Raw genomic sequence first — 26,253 nt, forward strand, 5'->3', positions numbered from 1 at the left:
ATACCTTTGATGTGATATTTCATGGACTTTTAATAACAGCTAAAGTTGTGGAGTGTTAACACAACATGAAACCTGACTTCTTAATACCTTTTTTTTCTTAACATTTCATTTTGCTCTTCCATAAAGGCCAGGATTACAGACGGGAAGACCTACAGTTGTTTCTCCCACCCGAGTTGTGGATCTCTGCAGCTTCTTCAGAAGTTGTAAACTAGCACATTTTTCCTGAACACTTCCATGTTTTAACAAGCACTAACTTATGTTGTTCACTTTTTTTGTTTTTAATAAAGCCAATAATGAAATTGCATCACTTCTTATCCTCTAAATGTGTATTAAAATCCCAACATGATTGAGAAAAATGTCTAATTTTGTATTTTATTTCTGGTACTGTGTCCATTTTGATTAGAGAAATGTAAACAAAGCATCAGAAAGGAAAAAAAACTAACAAAACCTAGAAAAGATTGCCAAAGTTTTGTTACAAAAATATGAGCAATTCCTTTATTTTTTTGATTACAGTTGCAGCAAATCCATAAATAATGGATTAAAATGATGTTTTATTTTTCTTTCCTCTTCAGAACACTAATGAAGGCGTCTTTTGGAACGTCAACGTTGCCGATGCGCCGCATCTTCTTTTTACCCTCGGCTTGCCTCTTCAGCAGCTTCATCTTCCGCGTTATGTCGCCTCCGTACTGCAAAAGATGAATGAGGATTAAAACGACAAGTTGCGACAAGTTACCACACAAGACAACAGAAACCCTTCTACTTACACATTTGGCAAGAACATTTTTCCTGAATGCTTTTACTCTGAAAGAGGAACACAGCACCACGTTTACTCCAAAGCATTGTTGTTCTATGTCCAGAATTTTGCCGACAAACGGAGGAGCTGCACTACTTACGTTTCTCTTGCTATGACTTTACTTCCAATGGCTGCCTGTATGGCGATCTCAAACATCTGCCTGGGAATGGATTCTTTCAGGCGCTCACACATGGCTTTCCCCATACTGTACGCACGCTCCCTGTCAGAAGACACAAATATAAAAAAATTCTTTTTAAAAACAAGCACTTAACCCTATAACGCCAAACGTATCATATATGATACATGAGTTTTTGAGACCTCCAAATTAGCAGTGTGACATTTTTTTCCCTAAAAAACCCGATGTATACAATTAGACACATGTAGTGCACTGATAATCCAACAGGGGGTAGTAACTTTCTCACCAGAGGCCTTTCCACTGATACTACAAGACTGCCATGGCAAAGGACTGGGACACATGCGTTTTCAGCAGGAAAACTTTGCCAATTTTAGAAGGCTAAGGTAAGAAAAAAAAATTGTTTTGGGGTGAACTATCAATAGGAACACTTACTGAGTTGATGCAATGTAAAATTACTTAGTATTTTATCATAATTTATTTGTAAAACCGTGTTGAAAAGTGATGTATCAAATTTGATACAGTGGGTCAGTTAACTCGAAAAATCAGTCAATTGTCTTTTATTGTACTTCGTGTATTTTACATCATGTCAAGCAATGTACAGTCTTTTTTCATATAAACTAATGACATGTTTGCATGTTCATAATTTTGGTACATTTATAGCTTAAAAATAGATATGCAACTTGCACCTTTTGCTTATTTTCAATGAAAACTGACCAATTCAAAGATAAAATAAACACACTTTTTTGTGCCTGTGTTTTTTTTAGATGGCAAAGACATACACTGTTGAAGATATTCTGAATATGATTATGGGTGGGAATTCAAGTGACATTGAGCAGCTAGGGGAGGATGAGGATGATGAATGGACTCCTGCAAGGATGGAGGAACACCCAGATAGCGGCGATGATGACCACCTGAAGAATGTCACGCTGTTGACGAAATCATGGTGCCTTTCAAAGGAAAATCACATCTACGGTGCTACATGCCAGGAAAACCTCACAAGTGGGGGTTCAAGATGTGGGGACGTGGTGGGCAAAGTGGCTATCTATATGACTTTGATGTGTGCCAAAGGGCAGGAAATCTTGACCAAGAGAAATCTGATGTTGGTGCTACAGGAGATGTTGTCCTGAAAATGACCTCAACCCTTCCAGCAGGAAAGAATCACAAAGTTTTTGCTGACAATTTCTTTATGTCAGTTCTATTGGTAGAGCACTTGAAACAAAGAGGAATCTACTACATAGGCACAGTCCGAATGAACAGGGTGAAGAATTGCCAACTGATGGATGAGAAAGAACTGAAGAAAAACGGAAGAGGGTCACTGGATTTCAGAGTAAACCAGGAAAACAACATCATTGTGAGATGGTATGACAACAAAGCTGTGAACCTGCTCTCTTCTTTTGTTGATGTTGAACCACTGGGCAGTGTGAAGCGTTGGGATTGAAAAGCCAAAACCCACATAATGGTTCCCAGACCGGCCATTGTTGACACTTACAACAGGTTCATGGGAGGCATTGACCTTCTTGATATGCTTTCTGCACTGTACAAGTTCAGCTTCAGATCTCGAAGATGGTACATCTACATTTGGTGGCACACCATCACAGTGGCAGTAATCAATGCATGGATCCGCTACAGAAGAAACCTGGAGAAACTGCATCCCAGGCAGAAACACCTGCCCCTGCGAAGGTTTCAGGCCTCTGTTGCCACTGCCCTCACAAGTGCACGAAAGGTCAAAAAGTGTGGCAGTCCTTTGTCCTCTCCGGAAGCAACGCCAACCCCTCCTAGGAGGAGGAAAACCACTGAGTTGCCCCCTGATGTGAGAAAGGATGGCCTCAATAATTTCCCAACATGGGGAACCCGACAGACATGCAAGCACTGTGTGGGCCACTTTGCCCATGTGTTCTGTAAGAAATGCAGAGTGCATCTTTGTCTGAAGAAGGACAGAAACTGTTTCCAAGCCTATCATAATGCAAAATAAAAAGGTTGTGAGCCACAATATGTCTAGAAAATAATTGAAATGTTATGTTCTCGAGACTGCCACCCTGCCAGTTCCATTGGTGGATTTGTTATTGCTGCATTGTTGTAGCACTTTTTATGTTTAGAATTAACAATTTATCTAACTTATTTGTGTTTTATTATGTTTTTGTTTGTTCAAGAAAAAATAATCTTTGAGCATTGTGACCCGATGTATCAAATATGATACAAAATGAAACTCATATATGGAAAATGATATTTGAAAAAAATTTTTTTTGTTTGTTCAGAGGGACCAATAAAGGCTCCAGTTTCAAAGAATTGGAATTTTCTGTCAGTTATTTCATGGTGTGGGCTTTACAGGGTTAATTGTACTTAAATTTGCCATAAAAACAAATTTTGCTGAACGATAAATTGTTCAAGAAATTAACTATTCCTTGAACAATGTTGTTGTTTCGGAGACCATTTTCAAGTAATATATATTACATATATAATGCAAGTTCGCCCTCTAAAAGAATAGTAAACTTTAATTTTGTACAGAACACATAGCGATGGAACTGTAGGATTAGAATAACTGTCATTTTATTCAAACTCCACTGGAATCAATTTAATCCAAAAAAAAACAACCAAGGAAGTATGAAAGTGCTGCAAAGAGTAACAAATACAAACATCCCCAGAATATTTCAACACAATACAGACTTGACTGCACCTGTGTACGATGGTGGTAAGTTCCTCCACCGGCCGGCCGTTCAGTAGAATGTCCATCTTTATCAAATCGGCAGCCTGGTAATCTGCATTCTCATAGTCAAAGCTGTGGAAGCAGGAGATGAAAGTGGTGAGAAGAACGCAAAGCTTTCAGAGTTACTGCAGAAAAATAAACGAGGTCTTGAATTGCCAATCAAATGGGAATGACAAGAAAAACAACTTAACTGGAGGAAAATTATATTTTATAAGAAAAGTGAATTTCAAGCAGTTCTGATTACCGTCTTTTATTAGCATAAAGGGCTAGCCTTTTTGTAATATGCAGCATTTGCTTTAACTCACGACTGCTTCCAAATTCAGCCTCTTATTGTCATCATGTCCCTCTCCCCCAACCATCATGTTACAATTTTATTTGTTATGCCCTACGCACATAAAAAGCTGAATGAGAGACATTCAGGTGATTACATGAGGACCTTGTCGAGTGTTTATATTTCTAAACAGAACCGCATAGAGTACATTTAGCATCCCAAACCGGACTCTGTCTGAACCGTGTTTCTTTCTCGTTCTGCTGCAGCCGCCATCTTTCTTTGCGGCCACTTAAGAATGACCAGCGGCGCCATCTGCTGGTAGGCGGCCGAACTACACCACTAAAAGAAGGTTTAAGCGGACGTCATCAGTTAATCGATAATTGTAACTAATTTTAATCTGATTAATTGACAATTTATCTTTAGTCTATTAAATGCTTGTCTCTCTAATATGTTCTTTAGATATTAAAATGCCCAAATCTACTTAGTGGTAAATGTGAAATTAACACTCGGACAATTTTAATGGAAAAGACTGAGTAAGAAGTTCCAAAATGTCCTCTAACTTGACATTTAACACTAATCATGAAGCAGCTGGAACCAGTCAGTTGTAGTTATAGCTACACCCAAATGTCTGAAAATCCTGAGTGTGAAGACTTACTTATTTTTACCGTCCAGATTGGTAATTAATAATTAATTTTCCTCAATAAACACACGACTAAACATAACAAATTTGTCCCTTTTCATTTTCTACTGGTTTTTCTCTTGATGTACAAAAAGCAGCCGTCGTTTTGAGCTGCATGCTGCGACCGCCTACAGTTTACCTGGCGTATCCGGACGACATTGATTTGAGGAGGTCGTAGAAGTCCACAACGATCTCATTCAGGGGGAAGAGATACTTCAACATGACGCGCTGCTCGTCAATGTACACCACGCTCTTCTGCACCCCCCTGCGACTCTGAAAGATAAACCACGGCTTTCTTCTCCAAGGGCTTTTAGTTTTACTTTTATCAGAAAGTCGAGCTCAAAAGCTCATTTTCTGACCCGCAGCAGGCACACCTGTGTGCATTCTTAATTTTCTAAACTGGTATGTTTATGTGTGCATAACTGCATCCATACTGAGTTTTAATTAATCTCTTTAGCATTTTACTCCCATTCCTCTTACCAAGCACAGGCTCATAATCTTGCCGGTGTAAGCGTCTGGAGCCAGAATCGTCCCCAGCACCATGGGCTCCAAATATTCCAACACGACCGATCGGCCTGGGAACTGAGCCGGGTTCACTATGGTTACCTCCTCGCCGCCGTGCTCCTGTGAGGACAAGAGCACGAGAACATGGACGGGTTTTAGAGGTCCTGATCACATATGTCAGGCTTCATTAAGGAGAAAGTCAGGAGGAAAAATACCTTAAAATAGGGGGGAAAAATTTTCCTCTATAACCAGGTAGAAATTATGTCATGATTTTTGATAAAAAGGATCAAAATCTGCAAATATCTTATCATACTTGAAATGAGACAAAAATAACAAGAATAAAGAGACAAGTCACTTTTCAACAAGAAATAGGAGCTGGTTTTAAGTCAATAATTATTGAATATTGACGTTTAAAAAGGTACTAGTTACACTGGCAGATTATTTCACTTATGGGAAAATGTCTTATTATAAGTGAAATAATCTGCCAGTGGAACTAGTACCTTTTAAAAAAATCAATATTAAAGAATTATTGACTTAAAACCAGCTCTAATTTTGTGCTGAAAAGTTACATATCATTTTTGTCTGTATTACTTCAAGTGCAATAAGACATTTACACTAAAAACAAGACATCAATACTTCGTAAGATTTTGTGTTTTGTCATTTAACATGTTGATAACGTATAAAACAATTATTAAACTTACTCCAGAGAAAACTACTTTGAGGTTGTAGCTGCTCACCCATAAATAATTCATCAAAGTTTTCTCCACATTTCCAGTGAAAATATTGACAAAGAGTCAACTTGGAAGAAGCTGTTTGACTTGCTGTGTGAAGCAGCCAATCAGACGGCTTCTCTGATCCCGCCCACTCATGAAATAATTATGGGTGGAAGTTTAATGGCTAAAGTTTACAGTTTGTTTCAGCAAAAGAACTTGAGATAATTTCTTAAATTTTATAATAATAATAAAATCATTTTTTAAGAATAAAAGCGTTGCAGTTAATTGAGGCACATACTGTATAACTGATTCTACATTTCTAAAATATTTCTATATTTATTTCCAGTTTTAATAAAACAACGACACATTTAACTTAGTATTTACAAAGTTATTTATTTATTGTAATTTGGCACTTTTCACTCTCCATAACAAAACATCCCTTGTCTGAAACTCAACCAAACTCTGCAATAAAAAAAACAACAACAAAAAAAACGCACGACGTTTGTGCAAGTAGCGGCATCTACCTTGATGAGCTTCGCCGAGGAGAGGATGGCCTTGTAGGGCACGGTGGGGGAGGTCACTATGACCGACGCGTTGTACTCCTGCTCCAGTCTCTGATTGAACACCTCCATGTGAAGAAGACCCAGAAAACCAAGTCTGTAGAGGAGGACACACAACTAAACACCACTAGAAAACATGTGGAGGAAGCAGGGAAGATGTCTAAGGCCACATTCACACAGCAGGTTTTGACGCTCGATTCAGATTTTTTTCTGTGTGTGTGGTCGTTCAATCTGCTGACCAAATGCGAGCGCAATCAGAAGAAGAACGTCGACGTCGCACAGCAGCGCACTGTTTACGGAAGTAATGACGGACGGCGCCGTTTGTGGGTCGATTTTAAAGTTTATCCAGCTACGAAAGCCGATGCATAGTCTACACGAGGTCACAGCAACGGCAAAGAAATCGCAACGAATAGCAACGGTATTTTGTGAAGCATTGATGGCAATTTCTGTAGAGAAGTCTGGATGCGTAGGGATCATGATGCAATGCCAGTAGCACAGATAATCATAATTTTCTGCTATAGGATATGTATCTGAATTAGTTCCATGTGTGGATGTGGCACAGATCGGATGTTTTTCCAGGTGAAAAAATCAGAATTCCGGTGAAAACGTCAAACATAGGTTACAGTTTGGGGGGGGAGAAGCGGACTGTGGCCTTATCGCCAATGTTTTCTCCTTAGTGACCTCGGTACAAACCCTGACCCCACCTTCTGTCTTACGACCCAGAAGTCCATTTTTCCACTAATTGAAAAGCACCGGTTCTGACCTCCAGCCTGCTCCCAGGGCCAGACTGCTGTCTCTCTGCACTGTGACACTGGAGTCATTCAGGGTCAGCCTCTCAATGGCGCTCCGTAGGGCCGGGTACTCTGATTGGTCCATTGGGTACATGCCTGAGGAGCAGGAAACCACAGAGGGAGCACATTAGCAGCCACACTGGACTCCTCACTGAAAGCCTCACGTAAACAAAACTTGACTATGGGGCCAAGAGCAGAACAACTTTTCCCCACCTCCAGCTTGAATCCGAGTTTACTTTTTAAAAACGGAAATCAGGGAGAGTCTTACCGGCGAACACCATGGCTTTGGCAGGCTTAAAGCCGGGAAGAGCTTGGACCGGACGCTCGAGGCAGTAAAGAGTGTCGCCAATCTGGGCCTCCTTCACGTCCTTCATCCCGGCAATGATGTAACCCACCTGGCCTGCAAAGCTGGAGAACGGCCATATTGGTATTAGCACGAGACGCTAACGCAACTTTTGGATAAAACGTTTTATTATGTTGGCCAAAATTGTCAATCAAAATTGATTGGGGGGCCAAAAAAAAAACAATTAAAATTTTTTTTAAAACACAAGAAATACTAAAACAACAACAAAATAAAGTTATAGCTATATGTTTTGAAGGTTCAGCACTTTTCTTTTTTCTTGACCTGGATTTTTATTTTCCTGTTAGGCTGTTAGACGTTTGACTGGGAAAGAAGAAAATATAAACTAAAGACCAGTAGGTAACGATAAACGCCGTCTGCGTACAGTTTCTGTGTAGCGTGCTCCTCTGGCCGCAGCAGGCCCAGCTCATTGACTTCGTAGGTTTTACTGAGATGCGCCGACACGATCTTGTCGCCCTTCTTCACCCGACCTCCGATCACGGCGATGTTGGCCACCACTCCTCTGTAGTGGTCGAAATTGGAGTCAAACACCAGAGCTTTGAACGGGTCGTCGACGCTCCCTCCTGGACTGGGGGGGAAAAGAAGGAGAGCGTGAGCAAACCGAGACAAAACGAGACGCAAGAGACGGAGACCGATCTTACTGCGGGATCCTTTCGACGACCGCCTGAAGAACCGCCTCCACGTTTGTTCCCAGCTTGGCTGAAATCTGCCGCACAGGAGGAGACGTTTGTGAGGAGCGCGCGGTGAAACGTACGGGGGAAACGGCTAGCGTCTTCCCGCCATCTTTTACCCTGATGCACTCCTCGCGTGGGATATCGAACACCTTCTCGATCTGCGACTCCACTCGCTCCGGGTTGGCATTTTTCAAATCGATCTGAGGAGACGGAACAAAGTCACCTTTCTTTGTACAGGCAACTCCCAGTGTGAAGGTCTGAAAGTACCTTGTTAATCACAGGTATGATAGCTAGCTGGGCTTCAAAGGCAAGGTAGAAGTTGGCGACGGTTTGCGCCTGAATGCCCTTTAAGAGACAACAACAGATGAGAGACCACACATCATACAGGAAAATAAATCCTCGGAAAGTCAATAAATATATATTTATTACTTGATTGGCATCAATAATCAACAGGACGCCTTGGCAAGCGGAAAGTGAACGGGACACTTCGTAGCTGAAGTCCACATGGCCCTGGAGAGAAAGCAAACCTGCCTTCAAAACGAATTCTTAACACGAGACAGGGTTTCCCCAAGTGTATTATAAGCCTGGCGGGCCACCAGGCTTGACTTGTGCCCCCGCCAGGCTAAGCAATGCTTATTTATTTAATTATTTTTCAAATGTTTGCATTTTTCAAGACTTCATTGTTGGTGTTCAGGTCTTAATCTTCCAATCTTTCAATAACACATAATTATCAAGTGATATTTTCAAATTTCCTGTCAGCTTTAAACATTTTTTAAACTCAAAAACATGACGGGTCGCTGGATGAATGACCGCCCTGGCACCAACCACCAGGCTTAGCAAGTTTTCCTGGGGGAAACCCTGCAAGATATCTTTCATATATAGTCACATTACTACAAACATTTGGTGCTTGGGTCGGAAACACGTTTTGAACTGTGAAGAAGTGGAACTCTACCGGCGTGTCGATGAGGTTCAGGAGATAATCCTGTCCGTCGTGGCTGTAGAACAACGAGGCCGTCTGGGCCTTCACGGTGATCCCTCGCTCCCGCTCCACTTGCAGCTTGTCCAGAACCTGCTTGTTCTTCTCCGTCTTTGCGATGGCGCCTGTTTTCCAACCGTATCAACAGTAAGAGACAATTCCAGCACAACAGACACACATGCCTACGTCACATTTCCGAACACGCCGACAAAGTGGCAAAGAGGACAATGATGATAATGACCTATGAACAAAAACAGGAACAGAACAGAGCCTTGTGACGGCGAATGTCTCAGACTGAAAAGATTTGGTTTGATTTGGAGAAATCCAACCGAGTTTTACACAGAAATGTAATATTCAGCGAAACAAAGGCACACATTCCAGGTGTTTGATACTGTTTTACAAAGGTGTGAGACTCTGTGGAGCTTTTCTACCTGTCATTTCCAGCAGCCTGTCAGCCAAGGTGCTTTTTCCATGGTCGATATGGGCAATGATGCAGAAATTCCTGATTTTGTCCACAGGGAACTTGGACAGGTCGACAGCATCCTTAGGAACAACAAAGAACAGCTAACTCTGTTAACTCTAAAGGAAACGTATTAAACATCTCATATTTACCAACAGTAATCCATCCATGGTTGCCTGAACTGACTCTGAGGTGGGTTTGTTACCTTGGCTGGCTGTGTGCTTAAGCTCCTGAAGCTGCTGGATAAAACAGGCAGACTTTTCATCCAGCGGTGTCTCAGCACCCTGTAGCAAAGGTTGTAGCTCGGTATTTTCCTTCTGCACACTTTAAAAGGTAAAATCCGTCCTAACAGAGAAAAGTCGCAGAACTGTTTGACTAGAAAATACGTCATGTTTTCTAGAAACCTCACAGCATTATTATTATTATTATTATTATTATCAGGGCAGGAGAAATGCTAACAAGCCTCCCAAAGGCTACCTGCGCAGCATTAGCAAGGTTAGCAACATGCTAACATAGCAGAAGCAGCTAAGTGAGACCTTAGTGAACAGGTTGCTTCAAATAAATAACCCATAACAATACAGCTACGCTATAAACAACAGTAGTCCTTGCATGAGCGTTCAGGGCGCTGACATTTTGGGTTACAGGTCAGCGGCAAAGAATTATGGGAAATGTATTTCTTTCGAACCAGAACTTGGGGAAAACGTTAATTTGAACCACTTCACTTGAAACAAGTAACTTAGTTTTTTCCAAATGTTGAAAGGCAGATTAAACAAGCACAACGGCAGGCAGCTTTATTATCGATAAAGAAATTAGCAACATTTTGAGGGCATCCTGAAGAACCGCTTCATTCAGCTGCATGATTGTTTTTTGTTTCACTCGACGCTCTCTCGACACCGCTGTCCTTTTTTATATTTGCATAAGTGATATTGTGTTTCTTTTCTAAATGAAAACTGTGATTTAGTTTCTCGTTTATGTGTTTGTTTTTGGCGGAAAGCAGGGAAAGGAATGAACTGCGTCGCCTGGAAATACCGACGCCTCACTTTGTGTAAAGGAGCCTATTCGTCGTTGCAGGACGCATTTATTAGCTGTCAACGCGTGTGACAACCCTTGGTCCCGCCCACTCAGCCTGTCAGATGTGGGATAAAAAATTGACATCAGTTGCTATGACAACGAAGCTGCCTTGAATAGATTATTGCTTTTCTTCTTTGAGCAAAAATAACAAGCATCTATTAGCCCTACACGCGGCATGTCATGTTTTTTTTATTATTATTTCTTCTTTACAATTAAAATCTAGAAGCATTGTTCTAGAGAGAATGCATGTTTTCCTTTGTGAGATAATAGAGCAACCCTCTTGAAAACATTTAATTAATATTTTTTATTTATTTATATATTTACATATCTATTTATTTTCACTTTGCCCCACACATAAAATGATGATTGGAAATGTTTCTGAACAACATCTGCTAGCAAATGACAAACCAGACCAAAACAAACAAGTTCAAAATCACAATATAAACAGCGGGTTTTTTTTTTTAAATGAGGCAAAGGGAAACCAGGAAGTTAATTGCTCTCAAGCCTCTTTATTCATATTTTGCGGCTAAAAATATGTTTAACATCAACATGTGAAAATCTCAGCCATTTCTGCTCGACATACATAGTGTAGAGCTGGTAATTGTATTTTATTTTTTTGATTAATTGATTAATAATTGGATATGTAAAGGTGCATAACAGGGATTTTATTTATTTATGCACAGAATCTGAACCAGGTGAATTGAAAACTAAGCAGCTTGAGAACTTCTGAGTAAAACTAATTTACAGAAAAAATACTATTTTCATCTTAAATTCTAAATGTATATATATATATTTGTAGTTTTGCCACATATTAGCGTGTTGAAGCCACGCTAATGTGCGGCAAATGGCTGCTTTTTGAGTTAACGATTAATCACTTACTAAATTAGTCGCTGATTATTTGAATAATCTATCCATCACGATTAATCGTTTCAGTCCTGTGTGCATTTAGCACAAAATGTCCATGCCAAAAAAAAAAAAAAAACAAGAAATAAATAAAATGAGTTATTGTAGCGTGACAAAATGTTGAAAAGCTTAGGGGGGGTGAATCATTTAGCAATAAGTGTTTTAAAATGAACCAAAAATATAATAAGAGTGTTAGAAATGAACGTTTCCATCAGAATACTCTTTAAATGTATCAAAAGGACTCTTTTCGCTTGAATGCCGCGATCGGACATTTCCTAAAACCCCCGCCAGGCCGTCAATTATGTGGATTTCTGTAAGCGGCCACGCAGCGCTGCGCGACCGGCGAGATACTTCCCGTCCATCAGCAGAGATTTCTGTCAGGGTGCAAAATCTCTGGGCAGACAAGCGGGGTCAGCCGTGGACTGAGGAGGAGGCGAGGCTCGAGAAGGAGGTCAGGAAACGAGCCCCGCATCACAGCCCAGCGCCGCCGGGGCTTTCTGGCTAAATAATAATGGTTGTTGGCAGCATGGCAGCGCTGGTTGGCAGGACCGACTCCTGCAGAGGAACAGAGGAGCTGCTCGGCTCATAGATTAGAGAGAGAGAAGGGCGAAACGCTGCTACCAAAAGAAAGAACATTAGGTTAGATGAATAGTAAAAAAAAGTAAAATATTTATTCACTTATTGTACTTTTTTTTTTAACCATTTTATTATGATATTATTGAACCAGAGATGTCGACTTGTTTTCTTTTCTTTTTTTTAAAAAAAATCAATAAATCTCTATAAGAACGCAAGAAGCAACGACTTCAAATGTATCGGGAGTCTAATCTACAGCTGCTGTTTGCCTCTGTGTGGTTGTTGCAGCGAAAGCATCACAAAAGAATAGATAGGAAGAGCTGGGAGAGTGTGTTTTATTAAAAAACAACTGTGCACTAAATCAGTCCTCCATCTTCTGAACAATCATCTTTACCTGGAATGTTTGAAGTTTCTGCCTGGAAAAAGCTGCACGTCCTGATATGTGAAATTAATCTGCATGCAAGGTCTGTTCAAATAAGTAAAAGAATAGAGCGAAATTAAATATGTTAAGCTGTAAAGTAAAATCATAGCACTTTATGAGAATATATATGAGGCTGAATATAATTTTTTATATAGGCTACTGTATATACACAATGACAGACAAAAATCATCAACAAATGTTTTATATCATACATTTCTGTAAGGGAGGATAAATTAAGCCGTAAAAACTTAATGGACTTAATGGACTTCATGACACAGACATGGGTTTAACTTAATATTCAGATTTTTTTTTTTTTTTTTCTCGTGCCAGATGTTTGTGAAGCAGAACAACTGGTAGCTCCTGTTCTGTTTTGATGCTAATGGCAATAAATCACATGACAACCGCGTGTACCTTCTGGTTTTCCTCTACAGCCTGACAGCGTCCTTTCACTTCAGGCCACAAACACAAACGATTAGCTGGATGTGAAAGAAAAACTAAACAACAAGAGATATCTGAACTTTTTTCTTTTCTTTTTCTTTAGTGGAGTTAAAATCGGGTCTGTACGTTTGGATATTTGCGGTATCGCTCTCAGATGTGTAAGGATTTCCTGATTTGTCTTCGGCGACGTTGAAACATGGTGGAAACAGTGAACACTTCAGAGGAAGACGTTCTGATTGAAGCAACGACGTCGAAGGAATATCTCTCCCACCGCAACAAATCTCAACATCGCTTATGGAGAACACAATTGTCACATTTCAAAGGTTAACGTAAAAACAACACACACACTTTCTTCTACATTTGTGTTCCTTCTGTCTGTAGTTGCATCCAGTACACTTTTCTACCTCCAGCTCCTCCTTTTGTTTGTCTTTTTCATGCAAATTGTTTTCCTTTGCTTAATTCAAAAGCAGTCAGTCATCTCAAATCCACAAAAATGTTTTAGCCTTTTTTTCTCTTTTTTTTTAAAAACTTTTTTTAGTGACTGACAACTGAACAGAAAAAACATATCACCATGCATAAAAAGTGTGTACAGAGTAAAAGTCACTGTAAGGTTCTAGCTGGCCAGCAGGGGGCGACTCGTCTGACTGTAAACAGAAGCAGAACACATGCTCTCAGCTTTTAAACCTTTTTTTTCCAAGGAGTTTTTTTCATCTCACCATTTTAACAAAATCTGTATGATTTACACTAAAAAGAGACAATGATGTAGATGAATTTATGGTTTTGATGATATTGTGTCTAATTTGAGTATGAAAGACGTTCTGGCCGTCCCTTTTTTTTTTTTTACAAACTCATACACTTTCTTCTTTTTAAACGTAGCCACCCTCTTCCATTTTGTATTCATGTTCCATCGATTTGCTTCACTCAGTTTTTAAGTTGTTCAAGAAATGAAGATTAATAAAAACAAAATGAAAAACACTTCAATCTTAGAAGTTATCTGTACATTTTTTCTGAACATGTCAAATTTAATCCTAAATTCACTGATTTTATTCTGTTCTTTGTTTTGGCTATACAACTTCGAGTAATCTCCCACTGGGATTTTTTTTATTTATTTTTTTGCTGGCAATTAGTTTAAAACTGGAACAAAATCTCCTCAAGGGATGACAGAATTGTTGGAAAATTGGTATAAAACAGCTTTAAAAAAAACCCCAGCAAAACCAGCAAAAAACATTGATATACAAAATCATTGAGACGTAAAATGACCCCAAACAAAAACAACAACAAAAAAAGATAAACAACAAACCAAAGTGGTTGCAGAAAAAGAATGCACACAACCATTTAAAACAGCAGCATAAAAGTGGAGTGAAATGCTGTTGTCTAATGTGGGATGGATCGTATCGACCGTACATCAACTCGTAGTTGCCATAGGAGACCCATATAAATATCCATCACTATGGAGATTTCTTTAAGTTATTTTGGTTAGGTCATGGATTATTTTACTGTTAGTTTTTTACCAGAGTCAACAGGATCCAACTGGATTAAATGTAATAATAGGCGATGGGGTGTGATACAAACTGGTGAAAAAACAACAACAGCTAAACACATGAGAGATTTTGGCTCAACCATAATATTTGAAGTGCAAAACATAAAATAAATCTCATCTGTTGTAATGGCAATGTAACAGGAGGGTTAAACAATAGCATATGACTACATAATTATGGAGATAAATTGTCAGAAAGCACTCAAATCATGTATGACTTAATGCAGTTGCATATTATTATCTAAAAACTTTGTTTTAAACTATTTTCGCATTTGTTTTGGTTCTGATTCCAGTCCGACCTCCAGCTGATAGGCATCATTAACCACCTCTCCCTACCGTCAACCGTTTTATAGATTATTGAAGATTACTTCGAATGGTAGGTTGTCAAAGCAGTTCCAAAATGTCCACCAGCCATGGATGACTTACAGCATGGTCAATACAAAACACCTCATGGCACATGACACCAGTTCATATTCAGAAAAGTCAGCGCAGAATCAAAAACGTCAAAGTACAAAATTACGAAATATGCCGAAAACCAACAGGCTGGAAATGATTTGTTGACATGGAAGAAAGGAGGGATGTAAACGAAATCCATGTGGACGAAATGAAACCACGCGCCGACATAAAGCCACCCCCTTAAACATGACCACAGCTAAATGCTAACGCTGATGCTAATGCTAAACAGTCAGCCAAGACAGTGGTGCTCATACTTTCACTTCATATTTTGAATTTCATACCAGAGTCCCCCTGATTTCTCTTGGTTTTTCTACAGAAGTACTGCGCTGAAATCAAACCTGGCATGTAAACGCTGGAAAAACACAGACATTGTTTCTGACACACGAGTGATTTCTTTTTTTCACCTTTTCTTTTTTTTTTTTAGTTTAGATTGCTTCAATTGTCTTCTGTCCCAGACTATAATGTAAGTTTAAAACAGGAACACTATTATACTGATGTGAGTTATCTACTTAAAAAAAAAATTATGTTGCTCAAATAATCATGGTCGAAACCAAAAACGTTATTTTCAGTTCCTTCCACTCAAAAAACGAACAAACTAAAAAACAATGCTGTGATTTTACCTTTTATAGGTGAACACACTAAATATATTAGTAAATTTCTGCATGTGTGAATGTCCAGGGTCTTTATCCATTTGGTTTGTATGTACAGTGGCCACGTGAAGGTTTCCGTATCCATAACTTTTAAGGAAATAATCAATACTTGATTAAAAGTAATCACAAAATGTATCACAATGATGCCTTAAATATATAAATATACGTACACATTTACAAAAGCCGGGATTTTTCAAAAGTGCTGCAGACGGTGTAGAAAACGGGCGGAGAAAGAGGATCACACTGCAATCCGGGACTGCAAAAAGTATGTGTACCGCAGTGGCTGGAGGTATTTGGTTCGTCTCTTCCACAGGCCGGAACCCGTCCGAAGCCGAGTTCTAGTTGGACGGGACCATATCCTTTATAACCGGTTCTCTGTTTAGGTAGGTGGCCCAGTAGACGAGGTTGAAGCCGCCGAAGAGAACCGGGAACATAATCCGCGACAGCCTGTCAATCCTGCTGACGCTGTTGAACGTCTTCTTGGCTTCCGGGGCCTTGCCGTCCGCTCTGGCCTTGCCGGGATCCACGGCGCCGCCTTTGGCGATGGTCGGGAGCGTGCCGGAGTCCTTGCCAACGTTCGGCGCGTAGTTGGCCACCGCTACGGCGTAGGCGTTGTTCTTCTTCATCACAGAAGCCCTCTCTTTCTTCTGCTGACAGACAGAGGGGGATCAGTTTCACGAAGCCTCGCTTTTCGTCACCTGTCCACGGATTTCCAATGACGTCAAACTGAGCGCCTCGGTGGCTGGAACGCATTTTGCAAGGCCAAAGAGGGACGAGATCAGTCAACGACGTGTTTTGTATGAACACTCATTTTCATAATTTTCAAAAATGCCGAACAAAAAAGGGAGCATGAGCAGCTATGGACAAAAACAACTTGGTACTGACCCCTAATCTTATATTTATTTTTTCTACAAGAAGAGGCAAATAAAAAGTACTTTGGTTCTTCAACATGTCAAGCCTCTTGATATGCAGTTACATCATCTATAGAGAAAAAAGTGTTTGGGTCCTTTACAAAGTAATTTTATGTTTGCTATTTTGACTTATTTAAGTATTTCAGATGCTAAAACTCATTTAAATATATGAAAAAAATTTAAGATTAATACAAAATGCAGGTTTTAAAGCTTCAGAGCAAACTACAAAAATACATCACTTAGTAAGAAACGACCAATCAGAGCCAGGAAAAGGGTGATAGCACTGTCAATTACACTTGTCTACCCGCTGCTCACACTCCCCCTTTCTCTCTGCTACGCTACAGCTTCTCCCCGAATGCTAATGCTAGTTAGCATGACCACCACTGATAACAACGAATACGGAATCTTCCTGTAACAGTGAGTTGTTTCTCCGCTACTAGTAAATTTAGCAGCGCATACAGGAGAAGATTGACAGCACTAAGACCAAACTCCTAAAGTTTTAACAAATATGTAAAAGGCATTTTAATACAGCAGCTTTAATGAATGACATTGACATGTGGCTGCTTTTTGTCTTTCCCATGTTGCTTCCAATTGAAATTAAAATTTGGTTGATGATCAGAGACAGTTAAGTGTGACAAAAAGGAGGAAACACAATAAATTAGTAAGGGGGGAAAAGCAGTTGGTTCTACGGTTCAATCCCCTCAAAAACGGAAAATGAACAGAATATGCTTTAGATAGTCACATTGTCCTAATTCAATGAAGTGTAACCAATGTGCCAAATTGAAAAAAAAAACAAAGCAAAACAAACCCAGAGAATTAAATGAGAAATTGCCATTATTTCCCTTCCTCTCCAGGAAATGCCTCTGGAGCCACAATCTGCCGCGGTGCAGCGCTAATAAATTTTCTTTGAAAATGGAGGCTGTCGGAACAAATGATTTCTTCTTCATTACCTTCTCACTCACAACACTCTTCCCATCCCAGGCCCAGCCGCGCTTTGTGAAGTAATTGACAGTGGCGAACTCGATCAGAGCGGAGAACACGAAGGCGTAGCAGACGGCGATGAACCAGTCCATGGCGGTGGCGTAGGCGACCTTGGGCAGGGAGTTCCTCGCGCTGATGCTCAGAGTGGTCATGGTGAGGACCGTGGTCACGCCTGGAACAAGACAACAGAACGTTTCAGGATCCACCTGTGATCATTTTTATGTCTCTCTACAGGTTCTTTGCAGCGTAAATGCTTGCCATCTTTAGACACGTTGTAAGTTATTGTCTAAATCCAGAAAGTTTCACGCATGTGCCCAACGCTGGAGAGACGATTCTTTTACTTGCCATCCATTTACCTGCCCTGGTAGAACAAAATGGTAAAAAAAATAAAACATGAAGATGTCGGTATTATTAAGTTAGTGCAAAGGGAAAATGGGGCAGAAAACCCGCTGAAGAATAACTCAAAACCACTCCTATTCTTCTACTTCCTCGCTCTCTGTTCTCGGCTACTCTACAGAGACCTGTTGCCATAGCAACAGACTGACAACAGCTCCACTATTGTATCAGGATTAAACATCAAAAACCACACAAGCATTTCCCACACAAACAACAGAACATTCGGTCTGTGACAGCATTATGTTTTCAAGCTTGATGTTTATTTTGCGATTATTAATAAGTGATCATTTGAACACTGGGAGAGTGAATTAGCTCATTTAAACTCCTGCTCTACTGATGATCTGTCAGAGAGTTGGTGTGTGGGTTGCCTTTTTAGATTTTTAACTGAAACGAAACACGTTGAATTCCACAGCACACCCACATGTTAAGATTGTCAAAGTCAAGCTAGCGTAACTACCTACTTCCCTCTCCCTCAATATTTTTACATTTAAAACATTTTCTTGACTTTTAGAATGTCGTACCTCATTATCTAGCTGTTGTAGTGTTCACAATTAATAGCAAAGCATTGCGTCTCTTTCTATTTTATGTATCATGCCTACATTTAAGATTTAGTGCGTTATGTTGGCGACTTGACAGCTAAAACTAATGGTAGTCATCGTCAGCAAACAGCTTTTTCCTCTCAAGCAGGGAGCTGGAGGGTGGGATCCTGTGCCCATGACAACATGCTGCAATGTGTCTATGTTTATAACATGTTTATAACATCAGAAGGATGTTCTGACCCGTCTTAGCCAACTAACATGAGCTCTCTGTTCACTCCATTAGCAGCTCGTCTCTTATATCCCATTTCCTTAATTTCTAATGGCTTTGCCATCATGTCATTGGTGTTAAATTACCTTCATCCAACTAGAGGTGAGAACATTCTAATAAGGTCTGGAAGGTAGGAAAAAGAAATGTCGATGCAGAACAACTCCACGTACCAAACACAGTCCTAGCAGGGACCGATTCTCTGTTTAGCCAAAATGACACCTGGGAAAGGATGACTGTCATGATGCACGGGAGGTACGTTTGAATGACAAAGTAACCAATCTTCCTCTTTAGGTGGAAATGAGCTGTCATCACAGTGTATTCACCTGCAAAAAAAGAAGACAAGAGCAATGTTAAAATAATACAAGTAAGAAAACATCTTCACTGGTGTATAAACCCTGCCAGAAATCCATTTGGTTTATAGAGGTTGTCATAGTTCCTATTAACGTCCTCTTTGTCTGGTTTGGTTTAGTCAAGTCAAGTTTATTTGTAAAGCACATTTCAGTAACAAGGCAGTTCAAATTGCTTTAAATCATAAAAACATCATACAGTCATTGATTATGAAACAAGCAAATATTACATTTTGTCAAACGCCATCTTCAAAAATCACATCAAACATGTTGATCAATGTTCCACTAATCAGAAGCAGCTGTAAGCAGGTGGGTTTTAAGCTTCGGTTTAAAGGAACTCACCAGGTGCATTTCTGTTACAAATGAGAGTAAATCTTTGCCGCTATTCTGCTAATGTCAAAAAAACACAATTTTGCAGTTGCAGTGTTTCGATTCCAGAAGAAATTAAACTAAAATCACACACGAATAAGCGTCAGCACACGTTACCCGACAAGTCTAACAATCATGGCAGCGACGGATGTAAACGGTTACATGAGATTATATTTATAATCCAGCCATGGCGCTAGTGCTCATCATCCATCAGCCAATCAGAGGACACGTCTGTGTCTTACTCAAGGCCCGCCTGCTTGGGAGGGGCTACAAACACGGCTTGTTGGAGAAATAGTAGTTGGCGATTTTAAGTGGATTCAACACGTTGAGAGCTTTTATGAACTGAGCTCTGGTGGAGCCAGCTGCTCATTGGTCTGAAAAAACCAACAACAAACCATCATCCTCTACTACTTCCTGTTGTCTTCTTTGATGTTATCATCAGTAGTAACATCCGGTTGTTGATCATGTGACTCAAAAGAGTTTCCATTGTAGTTTTGCTATATACATGTATTACGATACGGCTGAAGAAGCACCTCATCCTAACAAAAAATACCTTTTATGAAGGTTTTTCTAAATTGGTGTGTTTCCATTATGCAAATGTATTTTTGCACTTTCAATTTGCACAATTTTATGGTGAATGGAAACACAGCTAGTAGTCTGGACGTTTGTTCCAGATTCTGGTGTTAAATTATAGCTAATACATAATTTGTGCCTGACACCCAATGAGTGCTTGAGATAGGCATCAACTCATGTGGACTTGCTATTTACAATAATTTAATAAATTACAGCCTGTTCTGCTAATAAAGAAATAAAGACACCTCTGTGTTTTCTTAGCAGCACAGTCGAATGTCTGACAGGAGCATGAAACTGTGTCAGAGCTGCACTAACAGGCAGGCTTTCCAAATGGAAGAGATCTGAAAGACCAGCCAAGATTAGCAACGAGAAGAAAAAGATGTGTTACCCATGGCAACAGAGCAGAGAAACATAGCTCATTTGTTGCGATTTGGAAATGAGGGCCTTGATACAGGCATCCATTTGGCATGAAGGAAGTCCTTTTCAGCAATGTGAACGAGGGGGGAGGGAGAGTGTCAACTCCATGGACTAATCCTAGAACGTCTTCTTTTCGTTCCCTCTTCTTTTTGGTATAAAAACCGCGGTATTGGTTGTGTTTCTGCTGGAGCTAATTCTCTCTGTCACCATTCCACAGCCACACACAGAAGCTCAGAAGCTCTCAGTACCCAACGGAGAGCTCTACATCTTGTGTAATTTCATTTGCATGCCAGTCCCTGTGCCTCGGCTGTGGATAGGGGGAGGTGTAGGAGCCGCGCGCTGGAAGTTTCCTTCGCAGCAACCTGCGACGCTTTCATCCGGAGGGAAGTTAACGACTGGATCCCACAGAAAGTAGTCCCATCAGCCAAAGAACGCTCGGATCCCTGATACCGGCAGGGACTAATTTAGGAATCACAACGGGGTTATATGGCGCTTAAGATGCATAATTTAATTTCTTACAAATAATGCTACTAAATAGACAAAAGCAAAACCTTACCGTTTTAAATAAAGTAGAAAAAAAATAATCATAGCAACATTTCTACGTTTTTAAGATGCCAGAACGACCAGAGGTTTTCTGGCTATATGGAGGACAGATTAACGTTGTCTTTCCCCTCCTCCACTTGTTGCTGTACACTTCTTTCCCTCATCAGAAAAAGATAAGCTCAGCTGTGTGGAAACATTTACAAATGATGAAAGTTATGATAAGACTACATTAACTTTCAAGAGTGAAAAATGTTTTTATTCTTTAAAGAAATACTATTGTCTACCTACTTCACCCATGAGGTTCTTAACTTTATTAAATAATGCCTTCCTCCTCTCTATTTGGTCACATGATCAGTGTTTTTTGAAATTTATAGTGTTCAATAAAGTTCAACATACAACAACAACAAAAAAGAAATTAGCTGAGCTTACTGCACTGTTTGATCACTAGTGTCAATAGGAATGTGCGTTATTGAATTGAAATAGGTTTTTTTCCAAAGTGCCTACACACAACACCTGTTGTGAATTGGTGCTAAATATAAGAATTGAATTGTATTTAATTGAACTGCACTTCGGTTAGGAATTTGGACAGATCACTAAAACACATCAGCTGGAGTGGCCTAGTCAAATTCTTGGCTCAAATCCAATTGAGATGCTGTGGAGTGGGCTTTTTACATCTATAGGGATGACCGTTTTCACAAACCCAGCGTTTAGGCTTGGTGGGATATTACTTTTCGCCAATTCTCTGATAATAAAATTTATTTGATGAGCCAAAGTGTGATGAAAAGGGAAAAACCAGAAGAAATCTGTATGGGTGTCGGACAACATTATTGTCGTCAAGTTTGCAAAGCCAATCATTTTTTTTAAAGTGCCCAGATAGAAAAAAGTAGATTTTAAGACCAAGCAGAAACAAGTGAGTCGTGTTGTAACGGCTTCGTCTTGCCTGGCTGGACGGTACGGCTACAGATGCAGCAGGATGTCCGACCCTGTCAGGTCTCAAAGCAGCTTCGTTAGCGCCCAATGACCTAGTTTGCTAGCACGCTGCACACCAACACTGACACAAGAGCGATGAATGATTAATGTGGAGCCAGCCAATCAGATACTGTGGAGAGGCCAGTTAGATGAGAGAAACAGCGACTGGCAGCATTCTGCCTTCCACTGACGCACCAAACGCCACTTAACCCAGATAGGAGCGTGGAGCGATGATGGCAAATTGTTGCTCAGTGAAACTGCAGCAGGGATTCCCCTGATAATGGGATTCACTCACTGGGTGGGGGGAATACATACTGGTAAAGGTTATCTAATGGGAGATGTTGGTGGAGCTCTTGGTTCAGAGACATGTAGAAAATAAGTCCAGAATATTTCTACAGTATAGACCGAAATGTCTGGACATAGCAGAGAGCTACATGTAAATTCATTACTGTCATTTTATAAGGAAGGAAGCTCTGCAGACTGCCCACTATTCCCTCAAGAGTTCAGCTTGCCGGCTGCACGGTTCTGATCGATGTCCGCCGCCAGGGACCAACTCCTCAGAGTCTTTCATAACCATCAGGTGTGAATTCGACTTAAACATTTCAATCTCATCTGGTTGTCTTCAAAACACAACCATTTCCAGAATTTTTAAAGTCTGTGTTTTATTTAAGCACCTCATCTAATCGACAATACTTTAAGGAATACGTGGCCGTAGCTTCTCTAAGTAGGAACAACAAAAGCATGGAAATGGAGGCTGTGTAGAATGTGTTCGTCCTGCTGTAATTATGACCAACTTTTTATCTTTTGCGGCATCAGACTGAGCAACCTGGACACCTGTTACAGAAATATGTGCACTAGAACAAGATCTTCACATGGTGCTACATGGTGCAGTTATGCCAACTGTGTATTTTATGATCTGGTAATGCAGAAGTTGTAAATTTATTAATGAAAAAACTAAAATTTCATAAATTTGGAGGACAAAAGTGAAGTTTTGTTAGGAGTTTTGCAGTGTATGTTGGGCCACATTCACAAAGTTCTGAACATTTTTTGAAAACATGTCTCAGCCAAATTTTTAGCAAAAATTTCTCAAGCAAAATTCTGACCATTAATTAACTACTCTACAGAGCCCCGCTTTAAAAAGTGCTATTAAGCCTCTTCTAAACTGTCACATATGTCTTCTGACCAACCCTCAGTTCAAGTTAGGGCTGGAAAATAAACCCATCATAATACCAATCTATTATGTCTGATATAATGTTCAATAATTTCACTAAATCCAGAACCGCACAGCATCCTGGGGGATGTAGGCGGAGGAAAGACTGTAGCCACTAATCTCTCCTGGCTAGCAAAGCCAGGTTGTTGGCATCAACTATGTCTCTCATTCTATGGTTACCTAGCAACAACATGTTGAGTAACTTGCGCAGCAGCAGTTTCATGTTTTGACACCGTGCCTCACGACCGCTAAAAAAATGTAAAACAATGGCATGGAGTGAAAGGAGAAAATGAGAACAACTTCTCCAGAGGAAATTATGGTTTAAACAAGGTCATGTCACCAGTTTGGCAGTATTTCAGATAATTATTGATTATAATTAACGATTATAACAATATAATTGTTACCGACATGTAACGATTATATTGTGATACGATTTCCGGCCACATCGTCCAGCCTTCAGCTTGAGTGATAAATAGCTTCTGATATCTTTGTGTCTTCTGAAACGTTTCTCACCATCTGTGGAGCGCTGTGCTACAACTTTATCGCTAGTTTACACAAATTCTTTTTCAATGGCAACGTGCACTGTTACCATAACAACACCCCTTGAATCTGGTTCATCTGTCAGGTGAATTTTGCGACCCCTCAGGGCTTCACTCTCCAGCCGCCGCTCTTGCCCTTTACCCCCTCCATTTTTTTGTTGTTGTCACAAAGTAACGTGACACGTCTGCTTTGACGCTGTTCTGTTAGCCGCTTACGTCGCCACGGCAGCGCGGGGCGTCCCGACCTCACCCACAGCCGTCCCGCCTGCACGGCACTGATGCAGCGGCCTACTTAACACGTTTTGTGTTCCTCGCTGCCTCCACCTGCTCCAGCTCTGCTGCTGTTTATGCGTTCTCCCCAGAGGGCATTTATTTCTGAGTTAATAACCACTAAGAGGTTGTTTTGTGCGATGCCCTGTATGATGTCTATCACTGTGCTGCGTGTGACTCCATATTGCCACAGCGGAGGGCCTTGTCAAGAGAGCCAGTTATAATGCAGTCAATTGATATTAATGCTTTTTAAGCAATAGGGGATTAATTAAAACTGTGGAGAACTCTCAAGACTTGTAAAGGTATTCATATGCCTTACATTTTTTTCCACATTATGTCATATTACGACACCATGGGATTTAATCAAAGTTTATTATTGTATATTGTAATGGAGATATGAAAGGATCTATAGTTTGAAATATTTTTTACAAATAAGAATCTGAAAAGTGTGGCACAAATATATAAGACTCACCTAGCCTAAATTGTCAGGGTTAGGATTGAACGATTAATCGGATTAATCAATTATTGAAATAATCGTCAACTAATTTAGCAATTGATTAATCGTTCACTGGAGTATACAGACTCAAAGAAAGCCGATTTTATGAAAGAACAATGTATTCAGAGCAGTAATTAAGTCAAAACTGGATTAAAAAAAATATATACATTTTACATTTAAGATAAACAAAATAATTATATGTTCTACCCAAAACTCCTGAGGTGACAGACAGACATCACCCGGTTTAAATTCTGTAAATTGAATGCTAGTAAGCCTTAATCCAGTAATTAATCATTTAATTAATTGAAAAAATAGTCAGCAAATCATCCAAACACTGCATTGATGTGAAGTGATGCAGAAGGGGCTGAGCTTCTCACACGTTGATATTAGAAGTATTTCTTTTAGCTGCACCTTTGCAACAAATGATCAGGTGTTCACTAAAGGAATGCTAAGTTATTGCATTTTAGGCAATAAAATGTTTATTATCTAAATTAAGAAGAGGAATTTAATTATTTATTTCCATGTTTTAATGCATTTCTAATAAATGAAAAATCTGCAGAATGCAGCAATTTAAAAAAAATCTGGTTAATCGATCGAATAATCAATTACTAAAATAATCGCTAGCTGCCGCCGCAGTCGGGTTATTTGCTCATTAAATGATTTCTGAAAGTGATTGAATGCACAGGGGGCTAAATATAGATGAGTTTCAAATTTTGATTTTGAAAATCTTTTTTATATCCCACGTTCTTCTTTCTTTCTTGCAGTTATGTGTCACTTCTATCATTTGAAATTCCCAAAAATAAAATTTGGTTTGTAAACTAAATGCCTCATAACGGCTGTCCAGCACAGTGGCAAAGAGGTGACGGATTTTTGTTCAGCACCTGGTCGCAATGCGATCATTGGTTTGACGACAAACTCATATTTACACCAAAAGTAAGACGCAATCAAATGTAAGATAATATCAAGCTGAAGCCCAGACTCCAGTTGTGTTGAGTTAAATTTATTAATCGTTACAGATGAGTTGAAAACTGAACCAGTGTGACGTTGCATAATGTAAGCTGTGTGCCGTCGTCAAAGACAAAAATGGCCGGGCGTGATTTCAGAGTGAGTTATGTTTCCGAGCGGCCGCTGCAGAAAACATCACAGGCTCGTCTTGTTTTTGCTGAAGAATCCCACTAACTCTACAGTAGCTAAATCTATGGTCAGGTTTACTTCTTCATGGCTCACAAGCAGCACTTTATCTGATCTTCCAGACTGTCTCGACGTGATATCTCTTTCTTTTTTCCCCCACACATACACAGCAACATATAGATGCATGCTACCTCAAGCTCTGCCCCCATTTCTTGTCATCTGTGTTAGCATGCTTGCGTGAAATGTTGCTTCTATTTTTAGCTGTCATTTTCAGTTTTTTTTTCTTTTTTTTTTTTTTTAACGGTGTGGCCTATTTTCTGGAGCATTTGTTTTCCTGGTTTTCTGTCTTTTCTAAAGCTGGAACTTGACAAGTGATTTGCTTAAATCATGTATTGTTCTTGTTTCATTCAGGCCCCAAGAAGCAAAGGGAGAGCTTCTTTTCGCCGCAGACAGATGTCTCTTGGATTTTATGCAACCGAGCAGGCTGCATGCGAGAACTGAGGGGAAATAGAAAGCAATTACATTCTGGGAGCCGAGATAACTTTTATTGGGCTTGATTGGAGTCGTAATTAACCCTAAATGAAATGTAAAGCAGGGCACAGCCGTGTTAAGAGCACTTTTCT

General features: G+C 39.9%; 2 protein-coding genes and 1 long non-coding RNA gene across 5 annotated transcripts in view; 1 reads left to right on the forward strand and 2 right to left on the reverse strand.

The window, feature by feature from the left end:
- The window catches only part of LOC114138909 (uncharacterized), a 45,556-nt gene extending 36,424 nt beyond the window's left edge, over positions 1–9,132 (forward strand). Inside the window, exon 3 of the long non-coding RNA XR_003594342.1 lies at positions 8,743–9,132. This is a non-coding gene — a long non-coding RNA (uncharacterized LOC114138909). The remainder of the gene's footprint in view (positions 1–8,742) is intronic.
- On the reverse strand, positions 468–10,283 carry guf1 (GTP binding elongation factor GUF1). Its single transcript, XM_028008400.1, has 17 exons — positions 9,828–10,283; positions 9,594–9,705; positions 9,139–9,287; positions 8,616–8,696; positions 8,454–8,531; positions 8,303–8,386; positions 8,154–8,218; positions 7,877–8,080; positions 7,420–7,559; positions 7,124–7,247; positions 6,325–6,457; positions 5,064–5,207; positions 4,723–4,856; positions 3,604–3,705; positions 894–1,013; positions 765–801; positions 468–686 (listed from the first exon to the last, which is right to left on the reverse strand). Exons 1-17 carry the CDS (start codon positions 10,011–10,013, stop codon positions 552–554), a joined length of 2,028 nt encoding a protein of 675 aa, XP_027864201.1. The 5' UTR covers positions 10,014–10,283; the 3' UTR covers positions 468–551.
- Positions 10,284–12,490: 2,207 nt separating this feature from the next.
- Positions 12,491–26,253, reverse strand: part of gabra2b (gamma-aminobutyric acid type A receptor subunit alpha2b) — a 33,989-nt gene continuing 20,226 nt past the window's right edge. For 2 of the 3 annotated variants that reach the window (XM_028009440.1, XM_028009439.1), the window contains exons 8-10: positions 18,937–19,089; positions 17,533–17,735; positions 12,491–16,321 (exon numbers count right to left, since the gene is read on the reverse strand). In XM_028009440.1, coding sequence (XP_027865241.1) covers positions 16,010–16,321; positions 17,533–17,735; positions 18,937–19,089 — 668 coding nt within the window. In that variant the 3' untranslated portion in view covers positions 12,491–16,009. The remainder of the gene's footprint in view (positions 16,322–17,532; positions 17,736–18,936; positions 19,090–26,253) is intronic. The other variant, XM_028009441.1, reaches the window with a different exon arrangement.

The sequence above is a fragment of the Xiphophorus couchianus genome, chromosome 23, assembly GCF_001444195.1.
Source record: "Xiphophorus couchianus chromosome 23, X_couchianus-1.0, whole genome shotgun sequence".
Taxonomy (NCBI): Eukaryota; Metazoa; Chordata; class Actinopteri; order Cyprinodontiformes; family Poeciliidae; genus Xiphophorus; species Xiphophorus couchianus.

Excerpts from the sequence above, each read along its gene's own strand:
- guf1 (XM_028008400.1), bottom strand. The coding sequence starts at position 10,013 with ATGACGTATTTTCTAGTCAAACAGTTCTGCGACTTTTCTCTGTTAGGA. Across the intron at positions 8,532-8,615 it reads TGATTATTGATGCCAATCAA|GGCATTCAGGCGCAAACCGT; the intron begins GTAATAAATATA and ends TGTCTCTTAAAG. Across the intron at positions 1,014-3,603 it reads CTTACCACCATCGTACACAG|GGAGCGTGCGTACAGTATGG; the intron begins GTGCAGTCAAGT and ends GTCTTCTGACAG.